General features: G+C 34.3%; 4 protein-coding genes across 9 annotated transcripts in view; 3 read left to right on the top strand and 1 right to left on the bottom strand.

Annotated features, from left to right (window-relative positions):
- Positions 1-6,706: 6,706 nt before the first annotated feature.
- Positions 6,707-14,223, bottom strand: LOC126868600 (craniofacial development protein 1). Of its 3 annotated transcripts, none has more exons than XR_007690647.1 (4): positions 13,928-14,223; positions 13,168-13,564; positions 12,068-13,075; positions 6,707-8,035 (listed from the first exon to the last, which is right to left on the bottom strand). XR_007690647.1 is itself a non-coding variant. In XM_050624261.1 (3 exons), exons 2-3 carry the CDS (start codon positions 13,529-13,531, stop codon positions 12,561-12,563), a joined length of 879 nt encoding a protein of 292 aa, XP_050480218.1. In that variant the 5' UTR covers positions 13,532-13,564; positions 13,928-14,223; the 3' UTR covers positions 11,600-12,560. The 3 variants fall into 3 exon arrangements, 1 of the variants encoding a protein (XP_050480218.1); XR_007690648.1 differs by lacking the exon at positions 6,707-8,035 and adding an exon at positions 11,600-11,825; XM_050624261.1 differs by lacking the exon at positions 6,707-8,035 and having other exon boundaries at positions 11,600-13,075.
- LOC126868616 (uncharacterized) lies at positions 8,029-11,792 on the top strand. Of its 2 annotated transcripts, XM_050624299.1 has the most exons (6): positions 8,029-9,215; positions 9,906-10,200; positions 10,352-10,491; positions 10,580-10,657; positions 10,729-10,813; positions 10,901-11,792. In XM_050624299.1, the coding sequence occupies exons 1-6, from the start codon at positions 9,160-9,162 to the stop codon at positions 10,928-10,930; spliced, it is 684 nt and encodes a 227-aa protein (XP_050480256.1). In that variant the 5' UTR covers positions 8,029-9,159; the 3' UTR covers positions 10,931-11,792. The 2 variants fall into 2 exon arrangements, with proteins under 2 accessions (XP_050480256.1, XP_050480245.1); XM_050624288.1 differs by having other exon boundaries at positions 10,580-10,813.
- A 1,852-nt stretch (positions 14,224-16,075) lies between the features above and the next one.
- On the top strand, positions 16,076-19,225 carry LOC126871205 (transcription factor 21). The gene is made up of 3 exons (XM_050629760.1): positions 16,076-16,411; positions 17,001-17,327; positions 18,699-19,225. Exons 2-3 carry the CDS (start codon positions 17,004-17,006, stop codon positions 18,894-18,896), a joined length of 522 nt encoding a protein of 173 aa, XP_050485717.1. The 5' UTR covers positions 16,076-16,411; positions 17,001-17,003; the 3' UTR covers positions 18,897-19,225.
- Positions 19,226-20,734: 1,509 nt separating this feature from the next.
- LOC126867931 (cyclin-dependent kinase 14) overlaps positions 20,735-26,183 on the top strand; it is a 78,887-nt gene continuing 73,438 nt past the window's right edge. For 2 of the 3 annotated variants that reach the window (XM_050623080.1, XM_050623048.1), the window contains exons 1-2: positions 20,735-20,896; positions 20,956-21,092. The gene's annotated coding sequence lies outside the window, so the exon portion shown is untranslated. The remainder of the gene's footprint in view (positions 20,897-20,955; positions 21,093-26,183) is intronic. The other variant, XM_050623070.1, reaches the window with a different exon arrangement.

Raw genomic sequence — 26,183 nt, 5'->3', positions numbered from 1 at the left:
CTCTGACGAGAGAAAAGAAACCGAACGTCTTCTCGACACGCTTGTCTTCTGTGGCCACCAAGAAGCGTTTAGCCAAAGGGAGTTCGTTTACACGGAGGGTGTAACGGAGGGACGTTAAGACAGAAAGAAAGATGGGAAAAGAAGCTGTTGAACAGTAACGGTCCATCGTCAAGGGAATATCCACTTAAACGATCGATCATATGGTATAATGTAGTTTAATCGTGTAGCTCTTTGGTTGTTTTGATATCGCATCGTCCGTTCTCGAACCTTTTTAATTTCCGATTATGTTCATATTTTCTAGTGAAGTTCTAGCTTCGGTAAATATTTGTGTACTGACGAATAATAACATCGAGGTGCGTTAAATTTTAATTAGGACATAAATTTTTGTAGAAATACTTTGTTTGATAGGAATATGTTTTTTGGCATAGTTAGAACATTACTTATCTGATTCGAAGTACAATATAATGTAGTATAAAGAATAGTTGAGAAATAGTTACATAGTGTGACACACGTTACACGAAGGTTCGATTCTTTAGTAATATGTAACTTGAAATATATGTAATGCAAGTGCTATGAAGCAGATCTTTGTAATTCAGCATCGCAGTTTTAGAAACTTTAATGCTTTGCGTAGTTCGAAAAGTAAATTTTAATAACGTGGAACGACGTTAAAAATTAGTTTACTCAATCGTTTGTCAGAGTAAAATTCTTCACTGGGAAAGTGAAGAAATAATTATAATTATAACATCGGTGTTTGTATTGAAATTAAAAATACGAAGTACCTTCCCACAGAGCGAGAAGTTTGAATATTCACACGCGTGTGTAATATACTATTTTTAAGTGATTTTAAGTGATAAGTTTAAAATAACTTTAAGGAAATCTACATTCACATTCTGTCGGTACCAATTATACAAATCTTCCCATAAAAATCGTAAAACTTACAGGAAAAGAACGAACATCGCTAATCGTAAGAATTTATGTACATTGAGCAATGTCCTTAGATAATACGGTCAACATCGATACAGGAACTTATCAATTTCCACATTATCAAAGAAAAACGGAGCACTTTCATAGAATTTTAATGCTCTTTCATTAACTAGAAGCGATCAAAGGGGACGCCTTTGCGGGAAGCAGCGTCAAACGCACAAAGATGCAAACAGACACAAATTACGCGGTGCTACGCTAGCTACGGCAATTTCAGCTTGTTTCCTTTTAAAGTCCCCCGCTCGACGGCTTTTTGCGTGCCCTTTGCGCCGCGGAATAGATCCGCGAACCGACTCGATCTTCCTATCTCTCTCCATTCATAAAACATAACGTTTTAAACGAGAACGAAGGGCATACCCATCGGTGACAGAAAGACTGGCCGGGGAAAAAAAAAGGAGCGAAACGGAAAATCGAAGAGGAGAAAGAGAACGATAATGAGTACAAAACGGAAATACGGTTCCTCGATGATGAGAGGGAGCGAGTTTTCTTAGCGTTCGTTTTATGCGAAGATCGAGGGACGTCAGACAAGAGGTTAATTTTACCGTAAGACAGAAGAAAACAAAAAGATAAAGAGAACGAAGGAGAAGGAGAGTAATAGGAAAGAGCAAAAAAGATGTACTGAGAAATATACCGCGCGAGAGGTACATTTCCGTGAGTTAATTGAAAGTTAGATACATGCGAAATACAAGTTGCTCGAGCATCGAACGGTGTCAGGGGTCGTTAGTCGATGAAATTATTTCATCTCGATGGCTCGTTAAAACAAACATGGCAACGGCGATGCACGCTTTGTGCCGTTGGATTGGAGGAGAATTAAGTACGAAAGGACATGACAAAAAGGAGTCGAATGGTTCCACTTCGAGCCCGAGTCTTTCCTTTCTTACGCCCTGTGTCTTGGCACGCATTAATTCGTACCACGTTTCTTTGGTATAATTGATCCACATACCGATCCAAGTGCTTTTAGGCACGAGTGGTCTCTGCGTTTTCGAGTGGACGTCTTCTTTTTTACTTTAGCCCCCCCCCCCCCCCACAGGAACGAGCCGGCCTTATCCGTGCTCCGATTCTACGCTCAACGCTAGGCTATTCGTCTGGCGAAAAAATTTCTAGCCAGATAAACGGACAGCGCGTCCACGGACGCTTTTAGCATTATGATTTTTACCAGGTTGAAATGTTACACTTTGATAAATGAACTAGATAGTCGAGTTTCGGTCTGACTTCGCGTTACTGCCTCGATATTGAAGTGTTTCTTTAGTACAAGTTCGTTGTTGATGCAAGATGATGTATAGGAGGAATATACTCGACCTATGATTTAATGCGTGATTTGAATAAATGAGATTTACAGGCTATATATTCATGAAATATAACATAAGTTATGATTTTTTTGTAATAGTATATGTTTGAGAATTCCTTGAATATAAATGCGCCTAAACTTCTAAACGTCCGTGTAACACTATCAATAAACCATTGTCAGTTAAAAATGAGAAGAAAGATGAATAAAAACGATAAGTGGTTACCTTTTTACTCTTAGAGAAGTCTAATAACGATAGAAAGTTTCGTACAATTAAAATTTAGATATCCGTATGTCGAGACATTTTTCAAGCTTAATTTTCTAGAAAAAGAAAAGAAAATCTTGCATTAGAAAACTTCGTTCTACATATTCGATCATATTTTCTATGTAAAATCATTCTATTTCCATACTAATGTAGCATAAACATAAACTTTCATATTTGATCAATTTTATTTGTTTTAAGAAAGGTATAGAAGATATCGCATCTCTGGAAATAGACTTTCCCGAAATTTCAGCTTGACAGGAACTGGAACGCTTGTTAGTAGAATTTCAAGTAACAAGTTCATGTGTAGTGGCGAAAATAAAAGTGGAGGATAAACTTTAATTCCGAGCTGCTTGGTTGGCACGCAAGGTAAAACCAGACGCTGGAATCTTGGTACTGCAAATCAATCTTATTGCTAGTCTCGTCTAGTTTGTTTCTGGCAAAAGGAATTCCTGGAATTTTATCAGTGGCGTATTCAGAAGGTATGCCAGCTTGTAACAGCACCCCGGAAATTTTCCAGTATCGGAATATCCATTTACGTCTGTGCTTAATGTTTCTTTCCTTTATCATTGCACGAATCAGAAGTTTCACAGGCAACTAAAGAACACGATCTCACTTCGATGTTTTAACTTCAACTTAATTTTAACGATTCGATAATGAACAAATAGTTTTGTGATACGAATAAGAAATCCTTATCAAAATTCTAATTTATTCGATTAGATTTCAATTCGACTTTTATTCCAATAGTTTTTATTTAATTTAGTGTAGCTTTTTCTCGTCATTTTCACACGAAGCTCCTTTCTCTCGACTATCTTTATTCGCTGTTATGTCCCCGAATAGCAAAATGAAATGCACCGTAAAATTGTTCTAAAAAATAAGGTGAACTGAGAAAATTTAAAACGAAACATGCAGTAATTAACAAGTATGAATAGTACTGTGTATTGCCTAAGTACGTTACTGCATTTTATTCGCGACCTCCTCGAAAAAAATCGTCGAAACCGAAGTGAATTCCCGATCGTGAAAGAGGGACGGTGATGAAAATAGATCTTCTGGTTTTGCCTTGCAGATTCCTTCAGGTGCACCGAAATTACATTTACCGAGGGAAACGTACCGAGCAGAGATAGCATTGATTATCCTCCGTTTGTCGCGTTGCTGGACAGCTTCTGTTCACTTGACGAGAGAAAAAAGAGGCACGTACTTCCAATTATGTAAATTAACAGCGGGTATATAACGAAGTCATCTTTTGCATATGTATGATCGAATAGAAATAAGAAGAATCGAAGGTCCGGTAAAGAAAGATTTGACTAATCGTGGGTGTCACGTTTATTTTTTCCTTACTTTTAACAAACAAGTAAAATCTATTGTTAGGACAATTTTAGACAAAGGTATTGATCATTTGAATATAGGAAATATTATAGAAATGTTCCAAGATCATAGGTACAGTTAATTACAGTACCGAAAATACATATATAGAACGTGAAATATAGAAAAAAATACGTATTTAAACGTGAAAACTTCAGGAACGTGAAGGGGAACGATAAACTAAGAAAAATGTCCTGCAGAGATTTGCTTGCTTTCGCTTCATTTTGAAGAAGATCGCGAAGAAAGAAACAAAAACGTTTTCGTTTTCTCACTTATTTATTTACACTTGTTTATTTATGTTATCATCTATTCAACGAAGATGAGATCGAATCGTAGCTGCGGTCCGTCAAATTCCTTATTTCCTTATTCCAATTCCTTATTCCAATTATAACTGTCACTGTTAAATGTAATGCTTGCGTTACCACAAGGGGCCAGCATTTTAAACAATGTCTTCATTAAATCTTATCTCAATAGATATTAATCAGTAGCATAAAATTCTCTCTAATTTACAAATTAAAAATTCTAGTTCCTCATATATATTTCTTATAATTGCAATACTAAACTCGTTCGTCTCTATCTCTTTATCGTGCATAACAATTCTTTATCGCAACGTTATTAATTATAAGATCAAACGTATAACCGTATACAATTCCTGCGACGATCCATCGGCTTATCCTTCCTTCGTGAGAAAAGAATTACGAGCTATTTTCCGGAGCCGGAACAGAATTAAACGACCTTAACAAAACACGTAACGAAGAGCCGCGTTTTCCCTCTATGCATTTATTATAATTTCTTTGCTGAATGTGTAATGTCCCGATCTTTTATACGAAATAACAGCTCTTCCCCCGATCCGTTCCCGTAAATTTCCTCTTAGATCATCCGTGCAATCAACCGTGTGTAATTTACTTTGGACTCGCCGTGCACGGTTTTATTATCAACCGTCCCTTTGTAATTTGTTATTCGATAAAACACAGGATGGGAGGAGCTTTTCCTTTTTCTTCGTGTCCATCGCGCTCTTACCGCCACGAAAACTGCAGAAATTCCCTTTTACCGTAATTATCATCCGCGAAACCTCGGGGCTCAAAGTTCTCTTTCTAGTCGTCGAAAAAACGCGAAGACGGTTTTCACAATGCGTTATAAAGCGCGCGTAACATGTCCGCCGCTCGTTACAGTTTGCCCAATAAAGAGCACAAAGAATATCCTTTCACGCGGATCCATTATGGCGTTCGTGAACGCATTGAAGCCTCGTTTCGCGACGCTTAAAAATAGACGGTAATGGTTTTTGCGTAAAGCCCAGCCGACTCTTAATTATTAACACTTCATAACAATACCCGTAATAAAGTACGTTGGCGTGTACGTGTCTATATGTTGATTATCGCAATACGCGCGTTGCGACGAAATGTCCTGAAGGAATTGTTAGGGAGCGTTTGGAACGAGTTTAAATTTAAACGTAGACGCCTGGAACGTCTCGTTTCGCGCGGATTTTAGCAACACTACCATTGAATTCCGCCAGAAGACTTTTAGGCAACTAATAATAGTATTCGGACGCTTATGAAGATCTTTTCTTTAGGTGTTTAAGGGCTTGGTTATTTTAAGTTACTGTCTACAGGGTTGGAGTCCTCAGACTTGAGACAATGTTAGAAGTTACCGCGAAGTAACTGTATTTTTTCTTTACATTGGTACAGCAAAGTCGATATAAAAATTCTCCTTTGAGAAACAATTAATTGTAGCAGTATTTTACTGTCTATCGATTACGATATGTAGTAGAAATACAAACAGTTTCAATTACCAAAAGCAAGAGGTGTTGCCTACATTTGAAATGTTCGAAAACTCGTTTCTAATTAAGTCTTGCTGTATTAATTTTACTAAAAAATTTATGGCTCGCTGCCAAGCCCAACTTATTCTTTTATTGATTAGCCTCGTTAAACTGCAAATGCTTAATAGAATTATCAAATATTTACTAAGCATCGTATATATTTATCGACCTACGATAAACCTAATTTTTGTTACTGTTTAAATTAATCAAATTCTATATCCTCCATTGTTAAATATATTAAATACGGCTATCAATATCTAAATCAGTACACTTCCATTTCAATATCTTCGGACTATCCGTATTCCGAATATGTAGCCAATTATAATCTACGCCACAAAATAAATCAAATTCTACTTTATCGTACAAAATAACACTTTTAATAACATTTCTTATCTTCTTCAAATATAAATAATTGGTTCAACGGTCGTGCTAATCTTACCACGTATGCACGTATATTGACACGACAAACAAGCAAGAAAATAACGAATATAATTCACATTTACTACATCAAATTATTTTTCATCGATATGATATATTCAAATAATTTCCTTTCAGATCGCAATTATAACCAAGCGTATGATTAACGTTTTATTGATGGACACGTTTATGATGAATAACGACCTATTATCATTTATTGCCACGGGCATTTAAACAAAAATGAGGAAGAAGGTCGATCGCTTCCCTCAAATTGTTTAATGAGAAACAAACCACTCTCGATATCTACGTACCATAATACAATAATTTTTTATAAGACCCTAATGGACGTTCCTCGTCGTTGGTATAGTATTAACATTATCTTCCGATATTCAGTCTTCTATCAGAGTTTTATAAAACAAAATTTAACAAATGTAAAAATGAAGCGAAATAGAACTCTACCTTGTTCTACATTTGTTTTCTATTAGTGTGATGACAGTTTTATGGTAACAATCGTGTAGTACATACCATCGAATTTTATCGTACAATATTCGATGCCTCAATAACTTGTTATGGTAATAAAAACTTATCGTTAAACAATTTATTAAAAAATTAATTATTCGCTGTGCAAACAGAAGGAAAATTACAACAAGTTTTATTATCGTTCGACCATTGTTGTTCGAACAATGACAAATTTCGGAAATTTCTTTATTGTCGACAGAAAAATGAAAACAAATAACACAGGAATTACGTGAAAATGTTATAAAAATTGTCACTGAAAGAGCACGCATTTGTAAAGCAGCTAGAGATGGCCGTTTCGTCATTATCGTATTTCACAGATAATTGTAATGAAACGATAAATTATTGATAAACAACATGTCTATCTTATTTCGTTTAAAAATTCTTTAAAAACAGGGTGACAAAACTTCGTTCATATCGCCATGCATATATACAACTATCATCAAAAACATCAACGAAACTATCACCAGACCGGCTCTATCTATTCTACAAAGACGAGTTTCGCAGCAGCATGGTACTTAATCCGTCGATCGAAATAATCTCGTCGTGTATGCACATGCATCGTTTCGTCAAGGAATCGGGAAAGTAACGAGTGCACTCTCTCTCCGCAAAAGAAGAGAGGCTCGCTCGAGGTGTTTTGAAACGTATGGAGGTTGGCGAAGGAACGGTCGAACAGATATTCCGGTTCGTGAATAAACTGCCGATGGCAAGGCCACAACTAACGGCCGCCAGACTGGCGTCGATAATCCTGCTGCCGTTTTGCACACACGTTCAACAATCCACGCACCGTTCCACCTCCGCTTCGCGCGGCTTCCTCTTTCGCCCTCTTCTTTTATCTTCATCGCACGGTGTATCATAATTCGGTTTTACGACGTCGGCGACACCTTCGAGATCGCGGCTGCGATCCGCTCGAGAAAAAGCAACGTGCCCTCCGGTACTTAAAAATTTGTGACTCGCGTTTCACGGACATCTTCATTCAAAACCGATTACCTACTCAACTTGTCGGTTAATTAATTCGACCCGCAGCGAGTATTTGGTTGCTTCCGCCATGATTCCGGCATCGTGATAAGTCACAAAGTGGATTTTAATTCAATTTTACTGTCAGAGACGTTTTCATGGCCACGTTTAACGCATCGATAAAAGAAACCCTTTTTTGGAGAAGCTCGCGACTCGAACAAGTTCCTTCGTGCTCTTTCGTTTCTCCTTTTTCTTTCGGTCGTTTTTTCGGCAGATTTCTTGCTGGTTTTTTTTAGCAGGTTGCAAGAACAACTTCATTTTGTTAGCGTGATATTCTTGTTCCAGTGTTCGAGTTATTGGTATACTTATACCGATCATCATACATTTTGTATTTTCGGTCGATTTAATTAATTTGGTTAAAGATAAAAAATTGATTTATCTGTAAAAAGATATGTAAACTTTTTTCTAGAAGATAAAGGTAGGATGTAATTAATTTGTGAAATTAATACGAAGGAAATATTGAGAAATTATTTGCGAAATCGGCAGCTGTGTAGTTATCGGAAAAATGATATCTAGTGAAATTCTAAAAATCAGCTGCAATGATTGCATCGGCAAATTTTTAATCATTTGTATTGTCACCGCTATCGTATTTCTCAATATTCGATATTGCGGATAAGATATTTGACCGAGCAATTAGCTAATGTTGAAACGTCAAGATAACCATACTGACTCAGATCACACAAATATATCACGTGAATGAGATATGATTGAATCCGCTTTCGCGATAATTGCACTCGAAACGCTCAAACATACTCTCGACAAGATCACCTGTCAGAGCAACTCGTGAAATCATAGGTTACATGAAATTTATGTTTTAAAATACAAAAAAAATGAAGATGATAAATTATAACGAAAGAAAGTTACCATTGGATATGATCGCTATTAATTATTAAGATGAATAAATGGTTTCAAGAAAATGTACGATATAATAAAAAGAGAAGAAAACGCTGAGTCCTCCGTGAAATCAGGAGGTTAATGAAAAATAGATACGAGCGTTTAAAATAAGATTTTTTAAATAAACCGTACTATCGATACAGATTTTATTTGAAATATGCAATAATAATAGAACAAAATTAATACTACATACTTCATTTGAATATTTATCAAATCCAGATACAAATTTGACAGAAACTAACGAAAGATGAGAAAGAAAAATTGTAAAGATCCTGTATGTCCAACAAATCGACACCCTCCAAGGTACTTGAAAATAATTGTAAAAGTGGTATGAATATTTTTCATGCAAAGATTGTATCGTTTAAGGCATCGCACTACGAGTAACAGCAAATCAAAGGATCGAACAACTACATCAAGAAAACGCAGTCGCGCAACGAGTTGTAGAAAGTACTTTAGATAATCTTTGCGTTGCATTTTTTTTTTTTTTTTATGATTTTGCAACTTCAACAATTATTTTCTTATGGTTATGCGACGAAGATATAAACTACATGATTTATAAATAAAAAGGTATGTTCTACGAATAAAGATTTTCATTTGATTTCCAGCAAAATGTGCCAAGCTTCGAGATCGACCGTAGAAAGTTCAACATCGATGTCGAGGACACGGTGAGAGGGTGATAAATAAATTATAGTCTTTGTTGCAGCCACCTGCATATTTTGCATGGAGCATCGTAGCGACAGATCCTTTACGATCTTGCATTGTTTAAGATCCTCATTCCCATGCCATTTCAGTGATTCACAGAATACCTACTACAGTCGTTAAAATTAACACGTTACTTAATATAATGAACACGCATGGATTTCGAAATACAATTAAATGTACTTAGAATCGCTCGTAATTATTCTATATCAACATGTCGAATAATATTATACTCATCGTGCATTTTAATAACATTATATAACACCCGTTTTAAGATGTTGGAGAAGTAAATGTAGGAAGAACTAATGGTTCGCTTGGAAAATATTTTTTCATGTACCGTTTAAGTGAAATAAGTGTAAGAGAAGGTCAAAGTGTAAAATTTAGTACAATTGGTATTTTCTGATTCTACTATAATTTCTTTATTCGAATACTAGTCAATATAAAACATATGTAGAAGAAGATATTAACTTCTATGATTTTAAACACTAAATACCTAATAAAATCGCAATTATCAATTTTTACATAAAATTCGAGTAAAACTTGTCTTAAACTATAAAGTTTGTCTGTGTTAGAATAATTATGAGCGTTATTGTGCATGCGTCGAACTAGAAAGGACTTTCTTCCTAATTCATAAGCATTTAACTTTTGAACCACAGTACAAGAAGCAGAGAATCGATAAAATCATGCAGATCGAGGTCGATCTGTTGTAGATCGCGCAAAAAAAGAGTCTGCCACTGTCGCAGAATACGAGAAGCTCGCAAGCAAGCAAGTCCGCCAAGAAAGAAAAAGCGCATAAGATCTCGATGTAAAACGTTGAAAAAGAACCAAACGCCTCTCTGTATATGCGTCAAAGGATCCAGTTCGCAAGATCTAAGGAAGAATTGCAAATGTCCATCGACGACGTGCCCAATGCTTTCAAAATATGATGATTGTTGCTGTATAAGAAAGAAGGTATGCAAAGCAACCAACTTTAATCAACAAAAGAAAGGCAGTATAGTCATCCATTATTTCTTATAAAAATAGTAACTTCGTATTATAATTCAAGAGAAAAATAATCCTCATACTAATAACATAATTATAAGAGATTAAGTTTCTATTTTAGAGAAATAGAAGCAAGAAAGGAAACAATCCAAAAAATAATCCAAGAAACAATCCAAAAAACGATCCAAAAACTAATGCAAATTCAAATCCTGGAAGAGGAAGATCGGCACGACAATGTCACTGCGAATCACCTACATCAAAGTTAGGATCAATTAAATAACATATATATACATATATAAATCCTCCTTTATATCGCAAATAGAATAATATTTTTATAATTGACATTTAGTCCAAAGAGAAACATATTTGCAAGAGGACTATCCAATTTACGTAGGAAGCTACAACAATTTGAACTTCCTTTCCGTCGGTATGAAAAACTAATATGCAATGGTAATAATCGAACAAATATGTCTATTAATATTTTGGTTTCAAACCTAGACATAATAGGAAACAAACATGCAGAACATGCACCGACCGATGCAACTCGAGAGTTTCTTCAAAGAACCGAAGTCAAAACGCGCCAGTAAGCATTTGCAAAACAAATGAGTAAGCAGACGGTATTATATTATTGAAGTAAACTTATATTTTTTTTTTTCTTTTTTTTTTTTAGGAGAGGAGGAAAGTGAAATTCTGCAAATAAGGGTAACAATGAATTGGTATTTCTGATAAATGTTTCGTTTGTATTTGCTTACAAAATCAATGTAAGTGCTCGAAGACTCGATGAACAAGCGAATGGATTTTGTCGTGCTGGATATCTCTCGCGTGTTTCAGAAACACGCTGAATTATACATACAAGAAGGCGTAGACGAACGAGCTGACCCACAGTTATGATTCGTAGGCTCGAGGCGAGAGAAAATTGTTCGTCACGAGTCTTTTGCATGTTGCCAGAACATTCGCCAGCATTGTAACGTATACAGTTACAGACAAGTGATTAATAGTGATCGAAAAACGCCTGCGTAGTATCGCACGACAAAAACCACTCGTTTGCATCGGGACTGAGAGATATCTTCGATTTACGAGCTAATGGCTTGTACGCTTAATAATTAAGTAATGCGAATATAAATTATAAATCGATAAATCATACGAAGGTATTAAGCAGCGTCCAGTGAGAATCATTTTTTGCAAGACCTTTGACGAACTAAGAATCTGCTTTATGCTAAGAAAAAAGAAAAAAGAAGTACATCGCCAAGCGGAGCATATAATATGAACGACAAGAACAATGAACAATCTATTCGATACTTTTAATTACGTCAACCAATACTATTCAATCCAAGATACGATACACAAAAATATAAAAATGAAATGAGTGTTTAAATATTAACATATATCTTTTATTTTTACGATATTAAATAGTCCATATGCATAAAGAAGTTTCGTACATATCCGTAAGATACTGTTTTATAAGTATTCTAAAATCTATAAACCTGAGCTTTGAGAATTTCAAGATCGTTTTTTTTTTTCAAATTAATATTCTTCTAACAATTAAATCTATAATCTGACACACTACATCTTCGCAGATATATCATGCCGCAATTCTGCAAATAAGTATCATAAATAGGTACAGCTGAAAAAATATAAAACTGTAATATCTGTAACAACAATCTACGTTTTTTATATCGTGTGTATTTCGTCTATAAATATAGTAAAATGTTCCATGTGACTCGCCCAAGGCAGTGATCGTAAATGAAGAAGAAAAATGTCATGATTATTTCTCATACATACTCGAATACATATTGTATTCATTCATCATACAAACGACATTTTATTAAATACCTACACTATTTATACTGCATCAATCATCCTTTCTCCATTGAAACGAAATAAAAAACATCTCTGGAGCTTGTTTATTGTTAAAATATATGTATATCGTCGGTCTCTGAAGCACCAAGCTTCAAACATCCTGCTTCGATGCGAAGTTCTGTGATATAATGAATCGAGACGAAGCTCGCGGATGGTAAATTAAACTATTACGTAAGATACTATGTTATCTTCAATACATTGGAATGATCAGTCTCTTCTCACAGAATTGGCTCTCAACCGCTTCTTAAACAGATTCAGCTGATTGTCAAGCCAAGCGAGGCAATCACATTTTTACATATGGCATGAGATATTTAATAAGAGTTTAAACAATTCGATTAAATAGGTGCTATAAACGCCGATAATTGGCAAGTCTAATAAGGTATTTATCTCGATACCATCCCTGGTTCTCATTGTTAGGGAAACAAGATACGTATACAAGGGAAAAGATACGTATACATGAAAATATAAATTCACCGTGTACTGCGTCTGTTCGCATTACGTAACTGCTTTTCAATTTCAAACTGTCTCAAATCTGCTCTCTGTAAGAAATCTTGACGTTCTAAATATCCGTCTTTACCTTTGTTGTGAGTACTAATTTCTTCCTCTAAATTTTCTTGTTTCTTATAATTGTCCCAATCCAACTTGGACTTTTCTAAAGTACTAATTTTCGCCTTTTTTCCTAATTGACCAAGGACAGAAGAAATACCTCCCAAACCAGCCCGTTTAAAACCTTTACCCTTTCCGGATCCTCTTCCTGCAGGAGGACCAGGGTTTCCTGTTTTCTCAGAATTTTCAGCAGAGGATAAAGATAGTCTTGCTTCCGCAGAGTCTATCGAGACTTCTTTCTCAACCTTCACTTCTTCACCAGCAAATTCAAATACCTTAGTTATCTTTACTTTTTCTTCAACTTTTGGCTTTTCTATGGGTGGTGATTTCTCTTTTGGTTTATTTGTCGCGCTTTGTGGCTTAGATTTAGGTACAGTCGCTTTAGAAATTAAAAATACAATAATGGGTAAAATAACAGCAATGTACGTATAATTCAGCAATGCTAATCAATTTATGGCTTAAATTATTTACCTGTATCCTTCATAAAGTCAGCCCAAAGAGAGTCAGCTCTCTTTTTCTCTTCTTCTTCTGTAAGTTCCTTTTTCTCTTTTGATCCTTCTTCTTCCTCTTCCTCCTCTAGCTTTTCATCAACCTCATCTTCTACTTTTTTTCTTGTCCTTCTCTGCTTCTTAATTTTAGACTTTACGACTTTGTTCTTTTTTCTTCCTCTTCTCTTTGTTGTTTCTCTTTTGTTTTCATCATTTTCATCCTCAGGACCACTTTCTGCATCACCTTCAGATTCTACTTCAGACACAGGCTCACTGTCTGCACCATCAGGAACATAATCTTCATCATCTTCATCAGAGTCAGAAGGCAATTGATGTTCCTCAGTCATACTTATATAATTAAAACTTTACTTTTATGATAACTATAAAGAAAGCATATTATATATTTATCGAATCCAATCTAAATTAATTAACACAGTGTCATTGTTTGATGTTCCATTATATTAACAAAGAGTTATTGAAAAATTTAAATCTATATTATTTGTAAAATAAAATTTTAGATATACACTTACTTTAAAAGCTTTCACAAGAATTTATACAGCATTTGTTAATAAAAAAAAGATAAACTTTTGGACTCAAATAATACACAAACAATTGTTTTCACAAAATAAACTTCATCGCGTTTCGTATACAAATATACAACCTAACCTCTCTAAAGTACGCAATTCCATTAATAATCGGAAGTCAATAACTTAGTTATTGATTATGGATATTTTAGTACTTACTTATTTTCTCAAAAACACGACCGATCGTGCTAAAAATTCAGTTATACGACGAGCTACCTTCCGGAACGTTCGTTACAATATTCGGAACGTTATCTTTATTTCGTCGTTCGTCACTTAATCGTTGTATATTAAGAAACTTTGAATGAAATTTAGAACTATTTTAGAAACACACAAATGAAACATTACCACACGTGAGAAAGTCATGAAAAATTAACAACCGAAGAGTACGAATCGACTCACGATTCGCAAATGCGTTCGATGCATCTTGCCAGCCATATTTACTTGCTCATCGAGCGCCTTCTTTCGTGAAACTCTAAACTACAATATCCTGCGTGAATCTGCAAAAGTATATGTACTTATAAACAAATTACGCTCGCATTAGGCAAAATAATATAATTTAATAAGAAATAAACAATTCGACTTTATTATAAATAAAGTATCTTTTAAAAATTTTGCAAGCAACTTATATTTCACTCGGGGACAAATGCAATGTCGACATCTATGTGAAACTATGTCGATAACTGTAGGATACAACAGAAAATCAACGAATAATTTCGACTTATCTATCTATGTAATATTTTTACTTTTCATGTCTAGTTTCCACCTTTCTTTATTACAAATGATTCTTCATGTAAACTTAATAAGTATCCAAAGAAAAATGTTTATTAAATCTTCCATAATTTCTATCAAAGGCATAATTTCACTTCAATATTATTTACTTGTAACCATTCTTCGAAAAATAATAATTTAATAACAATTTAGTGGAATATTAATAATATTTATTTACGTATAATTATTTTTAATCATACAAACGTAAAAAATATTTGTCGATACAATTATTATATTGAAATTAATGATATTGTAATCTCTTAAAAGTATTTTTAAAGTATTTTTAATTTATAATATTTATTATGATATATTTGTATCTTTAAATATTATCATATACCTACAGTATATTGTTTCAGAATTAATTATTAAAATTATATCTGAGAACTAGTTTAATATTTTAGTGAATAAGAGTACCAATAAATCAATGTATCTTCATGAAATCTGAGATCACAGTAATTTTCACACTTTTGAAATTCCGTCCTATACAAATGTTTAGTTACAAATATCTTGAGAAGTGAACATGGTCAATTACACGGAAAGGAGTCAAATTGCGAAGGAACTTTCACGAATCTGTCGAGCAATAAGTCAACTCCTGCTTTAGGATAAGTAGGATCAACTGGGTCACCGCAAACCTCGTATTACAGGATCCATTTCGAATCCTCCTTTCAACGAAATGGTCGACAGCCCGTTCACGAGGATTTAAACCGGATTAATAGATCAATCGGCCCTTACCTCCTACACGAAATCTTTGCAAGAGGAAAAAAAATAGTAACACTGAGTAGAAAAGAGGAATAGAAAATTAATCTCATCATGAGACAAATACCTTTAATTTAATTCGATGATATAATTAAGATATGTATCTAGGATACTCACAAAAATTTGAAAGGAAATCTTTTTTTAAAGTAATTTCCAATTAGGAAAAAATTCGAAGCGAAATTAAGATTATGATAATAAAGAATATAGGAGATGATTAGAGATAGTTTTATGCAAAGAGAAATCCATCGTGAAGAATTAACGAATTTTTCTCACTAAATGATTGCGGTTAATGAATTCTGTTAAGTAAATACTTTACTAAATTTTGTTACGATATAAAAAACTAATAGTAAAAATCGAAGGATATAAAATAAGTTTTATATCATTATCTTCAAATCTTTCGTTCAATGTATAAAATTGGCTTTATTCTATACCATTCATAAACAATGAAATCATTGTACAGTGGCTGACGAAAATTTGATAAAAATTAAACTATACGTATTGCAAAGATTATCAAATTTTTACCAAAGAATTATCTTCTAATGAAATAAAAAAACTTTCACAAAATATTCATTTCTGAAATCAGTCTCAATTACATCTAACTTTCAATTCATGCATTTAATTATATTAAATAGGATTTTAGGGGACAATAACTGCTTAAAAAAACGAGACGGATATCCGGAAGAAAAACATTCGGAGCAAAGGTCAATTCCATACGAAAAAAGCGCTATTCGTGGATATGCGCTTCAAAAGAGGATAGAAGAGGAAAGGATGGACCAGGTGGCTGCAGATGACGCAGAACTAGACGATTGGGCGAGAACTTTGAGGAAAAGCAAAAGAGGAGGCCGTGGCCAAGCCGAAGGAAGATGCTTTTACTGTTCAGAAAGCTCCGCCCGATTTTCAGAGGCGTCTCAAATCTCCCTCTTCCCTGTCAATGTTCCTTTTCTTTTCTCTTTCTTACGTTTCCTCTCAGCATCCTTCTCTTCGTCCTCCTCTTCGTCCTCCTCTTCTTGGCTAACAGTTTTGACGTACAATTAGTTTCGCGCGAGCGTCGCGAGCTATCGTGGCATTCCAATAATACAGATCGAAGAAAAAATCGAACTCGTCGGAAGAAAGACAAAGGTGAGGTGTCCCATCTTCAACCCTTGCAAAGTTTCAACGCTCGAAAAGGAATTGGTGCTCCGAAATTCTGCTTCGATCTCGTTATTATTTTTCCTTTTCATTTGTTTTTTACGAAACAGTGAAGAAAATTACAACATATTCTTTGCCAAGGATTTCTTTACGTTCTATGTGTGCCGAATCTTCTATTGTCTGAATCTTAAGAAATCATCGCAAAGTTTCACACGCGAAAGGAATTTCTGTTGAAATTGACTCTGAACTTCTGCTTCGATCCCGTTAACATTTTACATCAATGAAGATTTTACATGATTTTAAACGAGTGAAGATAGTTCGTAACTCAAGAGTAATATCTTCTTTCCCGAACAAGGCTGTCTTTAATTCCGTGTATTTACGTGAATAAGTTAGAATCTTCTTTTGCTCTTTTTCTTTTTTTTTTTTTTTAATCTTAAGAAACTCGTTTGTTAAGAAACTTGTTCCCTGCAGATGCTGCTAAATGATTAAAATAGCTCGTTACGACGTTGTAAATGCAAGGTTCGAAGGAAATTAATATGCAAGGATTTGCATAGTAAAATGAAGCAATTAATAATTGCAGAAAATGCCACGCAAGCGACGTGCTTCGACGCCGACGTTGGAAGTCGACGAAGAGGAATTCGTTTCGGAAGAAAAGTATAGTAAAGACGATTTGGACAGTCGTGCGCCAAGAAACGCGGCGAATGCGAGGGAACGGGCTCGGATGAGAGTACTCAGCAAGGCGTTTTGTAGATTAAAGACAACTTTACCTTGGGTACCAGCTGATACGAAGCTCAGCAAATTGGATACCCTTCGTTTAGCAGCTACTTACATTGCTCATCTTCGAGCGGTTCTGCGAGACGACGGGGATGCGCACTCGGAGACAACCAGATCCTTATCTTTGGCATTGGTAAGTTTTATTTGTGCAATTTGGTTTAATTGTTTTGATAAACGACTGAACAGATGTCTATGTTAATCGAAATGCGTGTGATAGAATTTGATGTAACGTAACCTAGTATGGTTTTTAACTTATTACTTAATGTGTTCTGAAAGTTCTCCACTGTAATTGTTTTTTTTTTTTATTTTTTTAATTTTAATGTAAGTTATTATTGGCTTTCTGCTTTTTCGCGTGTATTATCTTATCCACTGTCTTCTTTTTCTTTCGTGTATTCTTCACGATTGCTTCGCAATTCAGGAAACAGTCGTTTCTTTTTTACTTTGTAATTTTCTTTATTTGCTTACTGTGTTTCTCCTGCTTCTTTCGATACGTACGATCAATGTCTCTTTATCTTGTCTGATCAGCTTCTAAAAATTAGTTTTCCACCGACTATCGCCCTTTTGGGTGTCCTAAATAGATCGTAGTCATTAATGTGGATATTTTTACTTCTTATGATTGAAGAGTTTCAGTCGTAAAAGAGGATGATCTGTACAAGTAAACATACAAACCGAAGGATTTTCGAAGCTCCGAAGTATTTTAGACAATACGAAATTGTCATTATTTCAGAATGGGTTTTACAAGCGAATGTACTAGAAGATACGCGTAAGATGACGCGTAACACGCGAATATGTCGATGTTGATAAAAATATGAAGATTTTTATTTGACTATGTGATCATTCGCATTGTATACATAGCATACATAGTATTGTAAAAATTAACAGGTTCTTTTTTTCTTTTAATGTTCAAAGTTACTTGCCTTAAACATTGTTATTATACAAATTTTGGAACTACATTAACCATCTAAAAATAAGCGGAGCAAATTGTCGAGTTTTCTGCATAATTGCGATTTTCAGTGTCACGATTACGAGTTCGTAAAATAACAGAGAATCCAGGTGGATCCAGTCGGCGTCACAACGCGTCGTCTTCGCAGACACGTTCTCTGTTTACGTCTCTCCAGGTGGATCGAATCACCCTCAAAGCTTCTACCCGTCTTTAGTTAGTTCCATTATTTGGAGAACAACCGTTTATTCCTTTTGCATTACGGGCCAATCGAATTTACATCCTTCTTCTTGTTTTTACGACCGACCAAAATTGTTCTTTAATAAAAGAAAGATTGAAAATAATTTAAGGTAGCATAAAAAAAAATTATAGTAAAAAATTGTTTAACTCCAAATTGAACGTTCGTTTTATTAGAAAATCGTCAGATAAAATTTGTAACGCGCAGAAGGAGAACGTTTTTCGACGATACGAGCTTCACGAGTTCGCTTTAACGTTTCTTCGATCGAAAGAATGGACAATTTCAAAGGAAGCTTTGACTAAATTTTTTCTCAATATTTTTTATAGTCTTGGCCGTTTGCTCTTCAAGGTGGGAACGCTTCTATGTTGATGAACAACAGTTGCAACGTATCATCGTCAACGTCATCTAGTTCTAATCAGTACCGTGGTCAGCAGGGAAACCATGAGATCCAGAATTTCCATCATTCTGGACATCAGAGCGTGTCACTGCGTCACAATCACGAGCCACAACTTTCCTATTTCTAATACATCTGTCAGTGAAGACATTAAAGAGAATATCGTGAGAAATAAAAGAAGAACGTTTTGCTCGCCAACGAGAAGTTTCTTCGTTCACAAAAGTACTAATAATCGAGAAAATCTATTTATTGCAGGGTGCCTTATTATTCTGCTATTTATTTATCTACTCATTTATGTTTGAAAATCGATTATTATAATATATAGATATCGTAAATATCATTGTAACCAAAGCATAAGTGCTAGTCCAATAAAGTATTTCTATAAATTATAAACTACGATGGTTATATATTTTCAAACTTCTTCTCCCGTAATTAATTTATTTAACTTGGAAATGAAAATCTGAGACGTAATTTTATTAATAAATACGTTATTATGATGATATTTTACGATCAACTTAACAAACGTGTAAAAGTTGGAGAATTTTTATGCCAGTTTAAATAAAAGTTTTAATATGTATTTCGAATAATAAAAAAAAGGATAGGAAAATATTAAAATTAATCGATTGATATTGAAATTAATTTTCATTTAATTGAACTTTATCTAAAAAGTTTAAATGACACGATAATATAGGAATAATATGATAACTTATTCGAGAAGATAGCGCGATAATGTTTCATCTATAATTACTTTCATATACTATATTACTTTAACGTAATTAATAATTTAATATCGCGAAGCCGAGATTTCGTTTAATCTCGAAAATTCAAAAAATTATCATTAAAATAGCATTCCGTGTAATTCCGAAGATATTGATTCCGCGGAAATTTCGAACTGTGGTTGGAAAAATTTATGCTGCTTCCGGAATGGAAACAGAGGAAGGACGTGGTAAGAAAAGAAGGATAAAGAACGTTAAGTTAAATAAACAGCCCGAAGGGCTTTTTGTATAAACCCAAAACTAAAATAATATATCTCGTTCCATCTACAAATCGACCGAGGTTGGGCGTATCGTTTAGGTCCCTCATATGTCAATACAAACCATCTCTCGAACTTTGTGAATCATATGTTCCTTTCCATACTCGCGTGAACGTTCTCAAAGATGTTTTGCGCATTGTACTATTAATGTCCGTGAAAAATGTATCAACTTTCCCGTTTCGCTTCAACATTTATTTCATTGAGGACATAAAACATTACAGAGTTTATGAATTTCATTCTACGCAGCTTTGCTTCTTTCTTTAAGAAAAGCTAATAAGTACTACGGAGAATGTGCGAGAATGTTACTTAAAATTATTAAAAATTCTAGTAAACTTGTAATGGACCTACCAATACATTTACGACGTATCTATGTCATAAATTTAACGTTTCATAGGTAAAGAAGAATAAGGTAAAGAATTTTAAAAAACTGCCATGACGCTATTTCAGCACGTGCATATTAGTTTGAATCTTATTTCCAAAACGAATAACTTTAAACGCTATTTATTAATAGTGTCGTTACCTTATTTTGTGTTGAATTAATAATGATGATCGAATATGATGTGAAAATAATAAAAGAATTTAATACAGAACTTCGTTGAATATTATGTATGCTATGTATCGTCTATGTTAATATTCTATTTTTTCAGTTCCTGATACACCTACGTAATAATAAAAAGTATTGTAGCATAAACGAGAAATAATACAGATTTGGCACTTTATTAAACCTCCAGGTTAATATTCTGGAATGCCGACCACCAAAAATTCAGTGTTTCTTACGTCCTCTACGATACTCGCCGTCTCAATCGTCGATTACTCAATCGTCGATAAGGATGGCATCTACAATGTACACCTCGTCTATACTATGGAACGTCACGTTACATGCTCTGCAATACCGATCATTCAAAAGGTTTTTATTACGCCCCCTGCAATTTATAATTTTGCGTCGAGTGCAATTACTAGTTCGTTTGAACACGGTCCGTTTATTTAAACAAAATTTTAGTTGGTGTTTGATTAAATAAACTTCTGGATCGAACTCCTTTATCTGAACGTGAACTACTATTATGTGAACGAGAAATCGTAAATAGTAAGGGAGACCAGTAAGTTCTTATCGTATAAATTTTAGTTATACGAAGTATTTATGATTGCCTCGTGACAGGTTCGAATAAACGAAATCCACTGTATATTCGATTCAAACACGGAAGTTGGTGAAGTTAGAAACAAAAGTACTGTAATTGCGACGAAGAACAGAATAGACGTGACATGAAGTACACCTGCGTGTCCCACGATCTAAAGGTTTGTGTATATATTTATGATCATGAAATCAAAAATTATTATACTTCGTTGTTACGAGGAAATAAAAATTTCTTCGCATCTAGTATATTACGTGCCGATTAATGATTGATTAAAACAATAATTTTGACTAAGAGCTACTACGCTCTTACCTTTCTAACCACGTAATCAGAATCATCGAAATTATTAATCGCATAAACTATTTCTTTATTTCTACTCTGATTACCACGAACAGATGTGCTACGAATAATGATCGGATTCCATCACTCCATTTTCTACCCATTTTCTAACTAATTGAATAATTGAACTAAAACGATACTTTAACATAATCTTATATTAGAAAATAAAACAAGGTCGTGTGTAAACATATTAGACTTGTATATTTAGTAAGTAATCGTCGAGTAACGTTTTATGCTTGAAATGAAATTAAGAAAATTTATAAGTTATAAAATATAAGGATATATAAGGATTAAAGTAAAGATTAAAAGACGATTTCTGAGAAATCTGCAATTATTATCATTGGCTTAGCTATTGTAGTATAACTATTTTTCTCATAAACTGGAGCTTAATACATGTAAATTAACACGGTTCTCGAACAAAAACTAATACCAAGAAAGCGTAAACATTGTTTTAGCTTATAAAAAATATAAAAGCTAGAATAATGACTATCGTCATTGACTAGTGCTATTGCAGTAAATTAGTGAATGCGTCGCGTCTATTCCGTCTTATTTCATACTAAATTAATACCGTTGGCAATAACACTAAAACAGTGAAGAAGAGTAGAGCAGACTCTGAAGCACGTCTAAATTTTAGAGCTTCCGGAACGGAATTATACGTTTAAGGATCTATTCATTCCGTTCTTTGTTCGTGATTTTAGATTTTGTAAAAATGACATTTTACCCTACTATGTTTTTACTAACAATTTATTCTGTGTTCAATTCACGAAAAAATGTTGAGGTTAACAGTATCACGTTTTCTATTTTTTCAATCGAATGTCAGTATCTCACGTGAGATAGCGCTAGTTCCTTGGTCCGTAGCAGAAGTGGACTTTTCTGAAATTTTTCAGAAGATGGCGCTCGCTACAAGTTTTCTCCGTAAAAGATTTCGAATATAAAAACCATACTTATATCAAATGTTAAGGAGATAATTATAAACGATCGTAAGCGCAAACGTAACTCTTTTAGTCGATCCTTTTCTGAAAATTTCGTTCTCCTTGGGAACGATTACAAACACGAGTGTTCAATTAAACGATTCTTAAATTACGTAAGGTAAATTGGTAGTGTAGTAACTGCACTTTATCCTTTAAGCATTCAATCGATTATTCTGTTACGAAAAACATAATCGAGTAGCAAAAGGAAAAAGGTTCGCGGAACGGAAATTCCTTCTGTCACGGCACGGAAATCGCGTTTCAAATCCTCAAGGTAAATCGCAAACATTACGACACGATGCGTATGTGAATCCTGAGGCGGATTCCTATCGACGATTCAAAAAAAAAAAAAAAAAAAGAAAAGAATGCATACACGCATCTTTCTTGATTGCGATCAAGGCCTCGAAAAGTCCTCGTCGCTCGTTTCTCGGAAATTCTAATATTCCCTCCTTAAGAGTTTCTTCACTTATATATGTATATATCGATAATAGATAAAATTGTTTCACAATCACTTTAGAATGAACCTAATTTAACGATAATACTATTTAATAATATCAAAGGTACTCTAACTTCAAATAATAACATCTAATAATACTCAACATGAATTTGTTCGTATTAAGTAACTACTAATTTTGTATTTTTAATTTTTCAAAATTTGTATTATTAAATAAGTTACCATTCTATCAATGATATCCCATTCCCTGTATCACATTACACAGATATAATCATACTCTGATCAATATAGTAACTAGCAATAGTTACTAACTAATTTAGCTGAATTTAGCTATTTTGTTGATAGAAATTTTTTAACATTAGAAATTATCTATTTCGTCGAATCTTATTATGCAACGTTATAAAAATACCGTAACAAATATTATTTTTATTTTTCATTCAAGTAATAGCCGATGTGTTACATCTGATTTTGCTTCGATAAGTAGACCCAAGCACATTAGACAGGTGTGACTTCGCACGTAGTAATTAGTGTCGCGTTAATGATGGTCGCGCCTTCTCTCGTTAGAAATTCAAATGGCTTAACACGCAGATATTTCTCTAAACTCATCTTACGTAAACCGTTTAGAAAATCCTCGTTTCGATCCATTTGAATAACGCGACTCGCAATAACCGCAGGATACTCTTGACATCGTTCTAATTGGCGCCACGTGACAATACCTATGCCTTCGAAATCTGCTCTTCAACTAGCTTTAAAAATTAGCTCGAATCGATTCAACCAATCGATGTCCTTCTTCTTGTCTCTTTTTTTTTTTTTTTTTTGCTGTGACTAATTACATCATGGTCATAATACCAATTTAAACATCATGCATCGAAGCGTACGTGCCAACTGTCGAAGGCTAATTTACGTATTCGTCATTTACTCCTTTTTTTTAATAGCCTGAAACAGGAAGAGAAGACTATTTTTCTTTCCTCTTCTTCTTCTATAAAAAAATGTTTGCATATTCATAAATACAGATTGCAGGAAATATGATGAGTCACATTGTTCATCTTTTACGTGCGAGTAATTATAAAATCCATCGATTTCCATCGATTCACTCACGAGGATATAACAGCTGTATATGTAACATTTTTTTGACATTGTATTTTACATATATATACAGGGTGGTTGGTAACTGGTGGTGCAAGCGGAAAGGGGGTGATTCTACGCGAAAAAAGAAGTCGAAAATATAGAATAACAATTTTTTTTTTTAATTTTTCCATCGAGACAACGATCTACTGTGAGGTCCGTTATAAGACGCGAGACGAGACGTGACAAAGTGCACGCGTACCGAGCGAAAATTCAAAGTGGATTTTCTCGAAAACAAAGCCTCAAACGAAAAATTGTTATTCTATATTTTCGACTTCTTTTTTCGCGTAGAATCACCCCCTTTCCGTTTGTACCACCAGTTACCCACTACCCTGTATGTTATATTACATTCAAATTGTTTCGGCACATAAAGACAAATATTGTTAAGATGTAACTGTAACGTAATTGCAATTTACTCATGTTCATTCTTATTAAGGAAAAGATATATATATATATGTATATGTATATTTTCACTGTACTCTCTTTCCTTAATAAACATGAAAATGAGTAAATTGCGTTACATTTTCACGGTATTTGTATTCACGTGCCGAAACAATTATGAGAGTTGTAATATTCGATACTTCAGTTGGTGTATGTAGACTTTTGCTACTGACCACGTAATATAATAATAACATTTGTAACAAATGTTATTATTATATTAGAAGTATCCGCTAGGAGGCATTTCGTTCGGATAATAAAATATTTAGATAGCAGAACGTTCAGAACGTACGGACGTTTTGATATGAACTCCGCTGTAATTCCCCTGCTTCAAACTTTTTACCTATAACGTCATTATAATTGTGAATACAAACGTGAACGACAAGTTTCTTAAACGATCGCGCGTGGTAGATGGTCCTTTAGAGACGGGAATACGCGTTACGCGCACAGTTCTTTATGCGGATAGCCGCGCATACAGGCGGCGCGTTTAAATTCAAACCGTTCAATGGTCAATAAAAGTTTATTCCTACACGCGTGGCAATGAAAATTTATCGCATGGCTGTGATATCATGCGAAACGAAACGCAGGTGCGCCGGATCGTTGCCGCGAATTCACTTGCGGTTTCTACAAAAACACAGAAACGCGTAGCCCCTTTCACGCCGGCACACCGCCGTTAAATTGTGTTCTTCGGCATTTCTTTCTTCCTTTTTTTTTTATTCTTTTTCTCTTTTAACTTAAAAACGATATTTTCACTGTTATTACATAACGATTCAATCTCGATTGTCACAATTCAGCGGTTCGTACTATTGTTGAAATATCTTGGAACGAGTCTGTATGTTGGCCAAAACGCAGAGAAAACGACGCCAGAAATAAAAGATAAGAAAGAACCTTACGTATCGTGGAAGTTTACGACCATTCGTTATTCCTGGCTTTATTCATAGCCGAATCATTTTCCAATGAACATTTTACTGTTACTGCTCGTCGTTTCTCCGGTTTCACGTATGCTGGAAATTTTGTATCCGCGTGAGCTCGCGTTACGAAAGAATTAAATTGGAAAATGGTACTTTCGATTCCTTTTCTTCGTATTTCGTAGTTTCGTGAAATTTCGCGACGTTCCTTCTCTTTTTACTTTTCGATTTATTTCTTTCTCTTTCGCCACCGTTTTTTACATTTTATTATTCGATTTTCATCGAAGGCGTATGGAAAATCGTTTGGAAGATTGACATTTTTATAAAAATGAAAATAAACGTTTTTAAATTTGCTCTGCACCAAGTTTCGTCAGGCACACTGCCGTCCATAAGTCATCAAACATTTGCCTACTCCGTGCAAACTGATTTTTACAACGTAGATACTTTTAACATTGCGTAATCTTAATATTTGAAACGTAAATACTAACTTTATTTTCTAATATAGGCTATTTCGTAATATAAAATGTGTACTTTAATTGTAACCGTGAATAACTTAAGGATAACTAATAAAATTAATGGAAAAAGTCGTATCTGTATTTTAATAATAATCGTCTTGCTCAAGATAAGCGTATGTCCAGCGATTTATAAGACAGAAGCGTTCTCGCTATGAAAATGTAATTACATCGGACGATGATAGAATACGAATAAAAATAGTAAACACTTGTCGGAAGAATTTCCTAATATTACGATAAAATTTAGATGACAAAACTTTTGCGCAGTATCGAGATTCGTAATGGTAAATTTACAAATAATTATCAGGTCTGAGGAAAGTAACGGAATTACAAGTTTCACTGTGAAAGTACGTCATCGTGAATAATATATTTTCACAAGGCGAAGTTTCCTCGAAAAGCAACGAACGGAAATTACGCTTTGCAAGTACACTGTTATCGTGTCCTGAGAAAAAAATGACCACTGATAAGAACACACGTGTTCGAAAGACGAAACGATCGCTCCCTCGAGTC

The sequence above is a fragment of the Bombus huntii genome, chromosome 1 (assembly GCF_024542735.1).
Source record: "Bombus huntii isolate Logan2020A chromosome 1, iyBomHunt1.1, whole genome shotgun sequence".
Classification (NCBI taxonomy): Eukaryota; Metazoa; Arthropoda; class Insecta; order Hymenoptera; family Apidae; genus Bombus; species Bombus huntii.
Note: the sequence above shows the minus strand (reverse complement) of the source record. Positions and strands in the feature narration are given on the sequence as shown.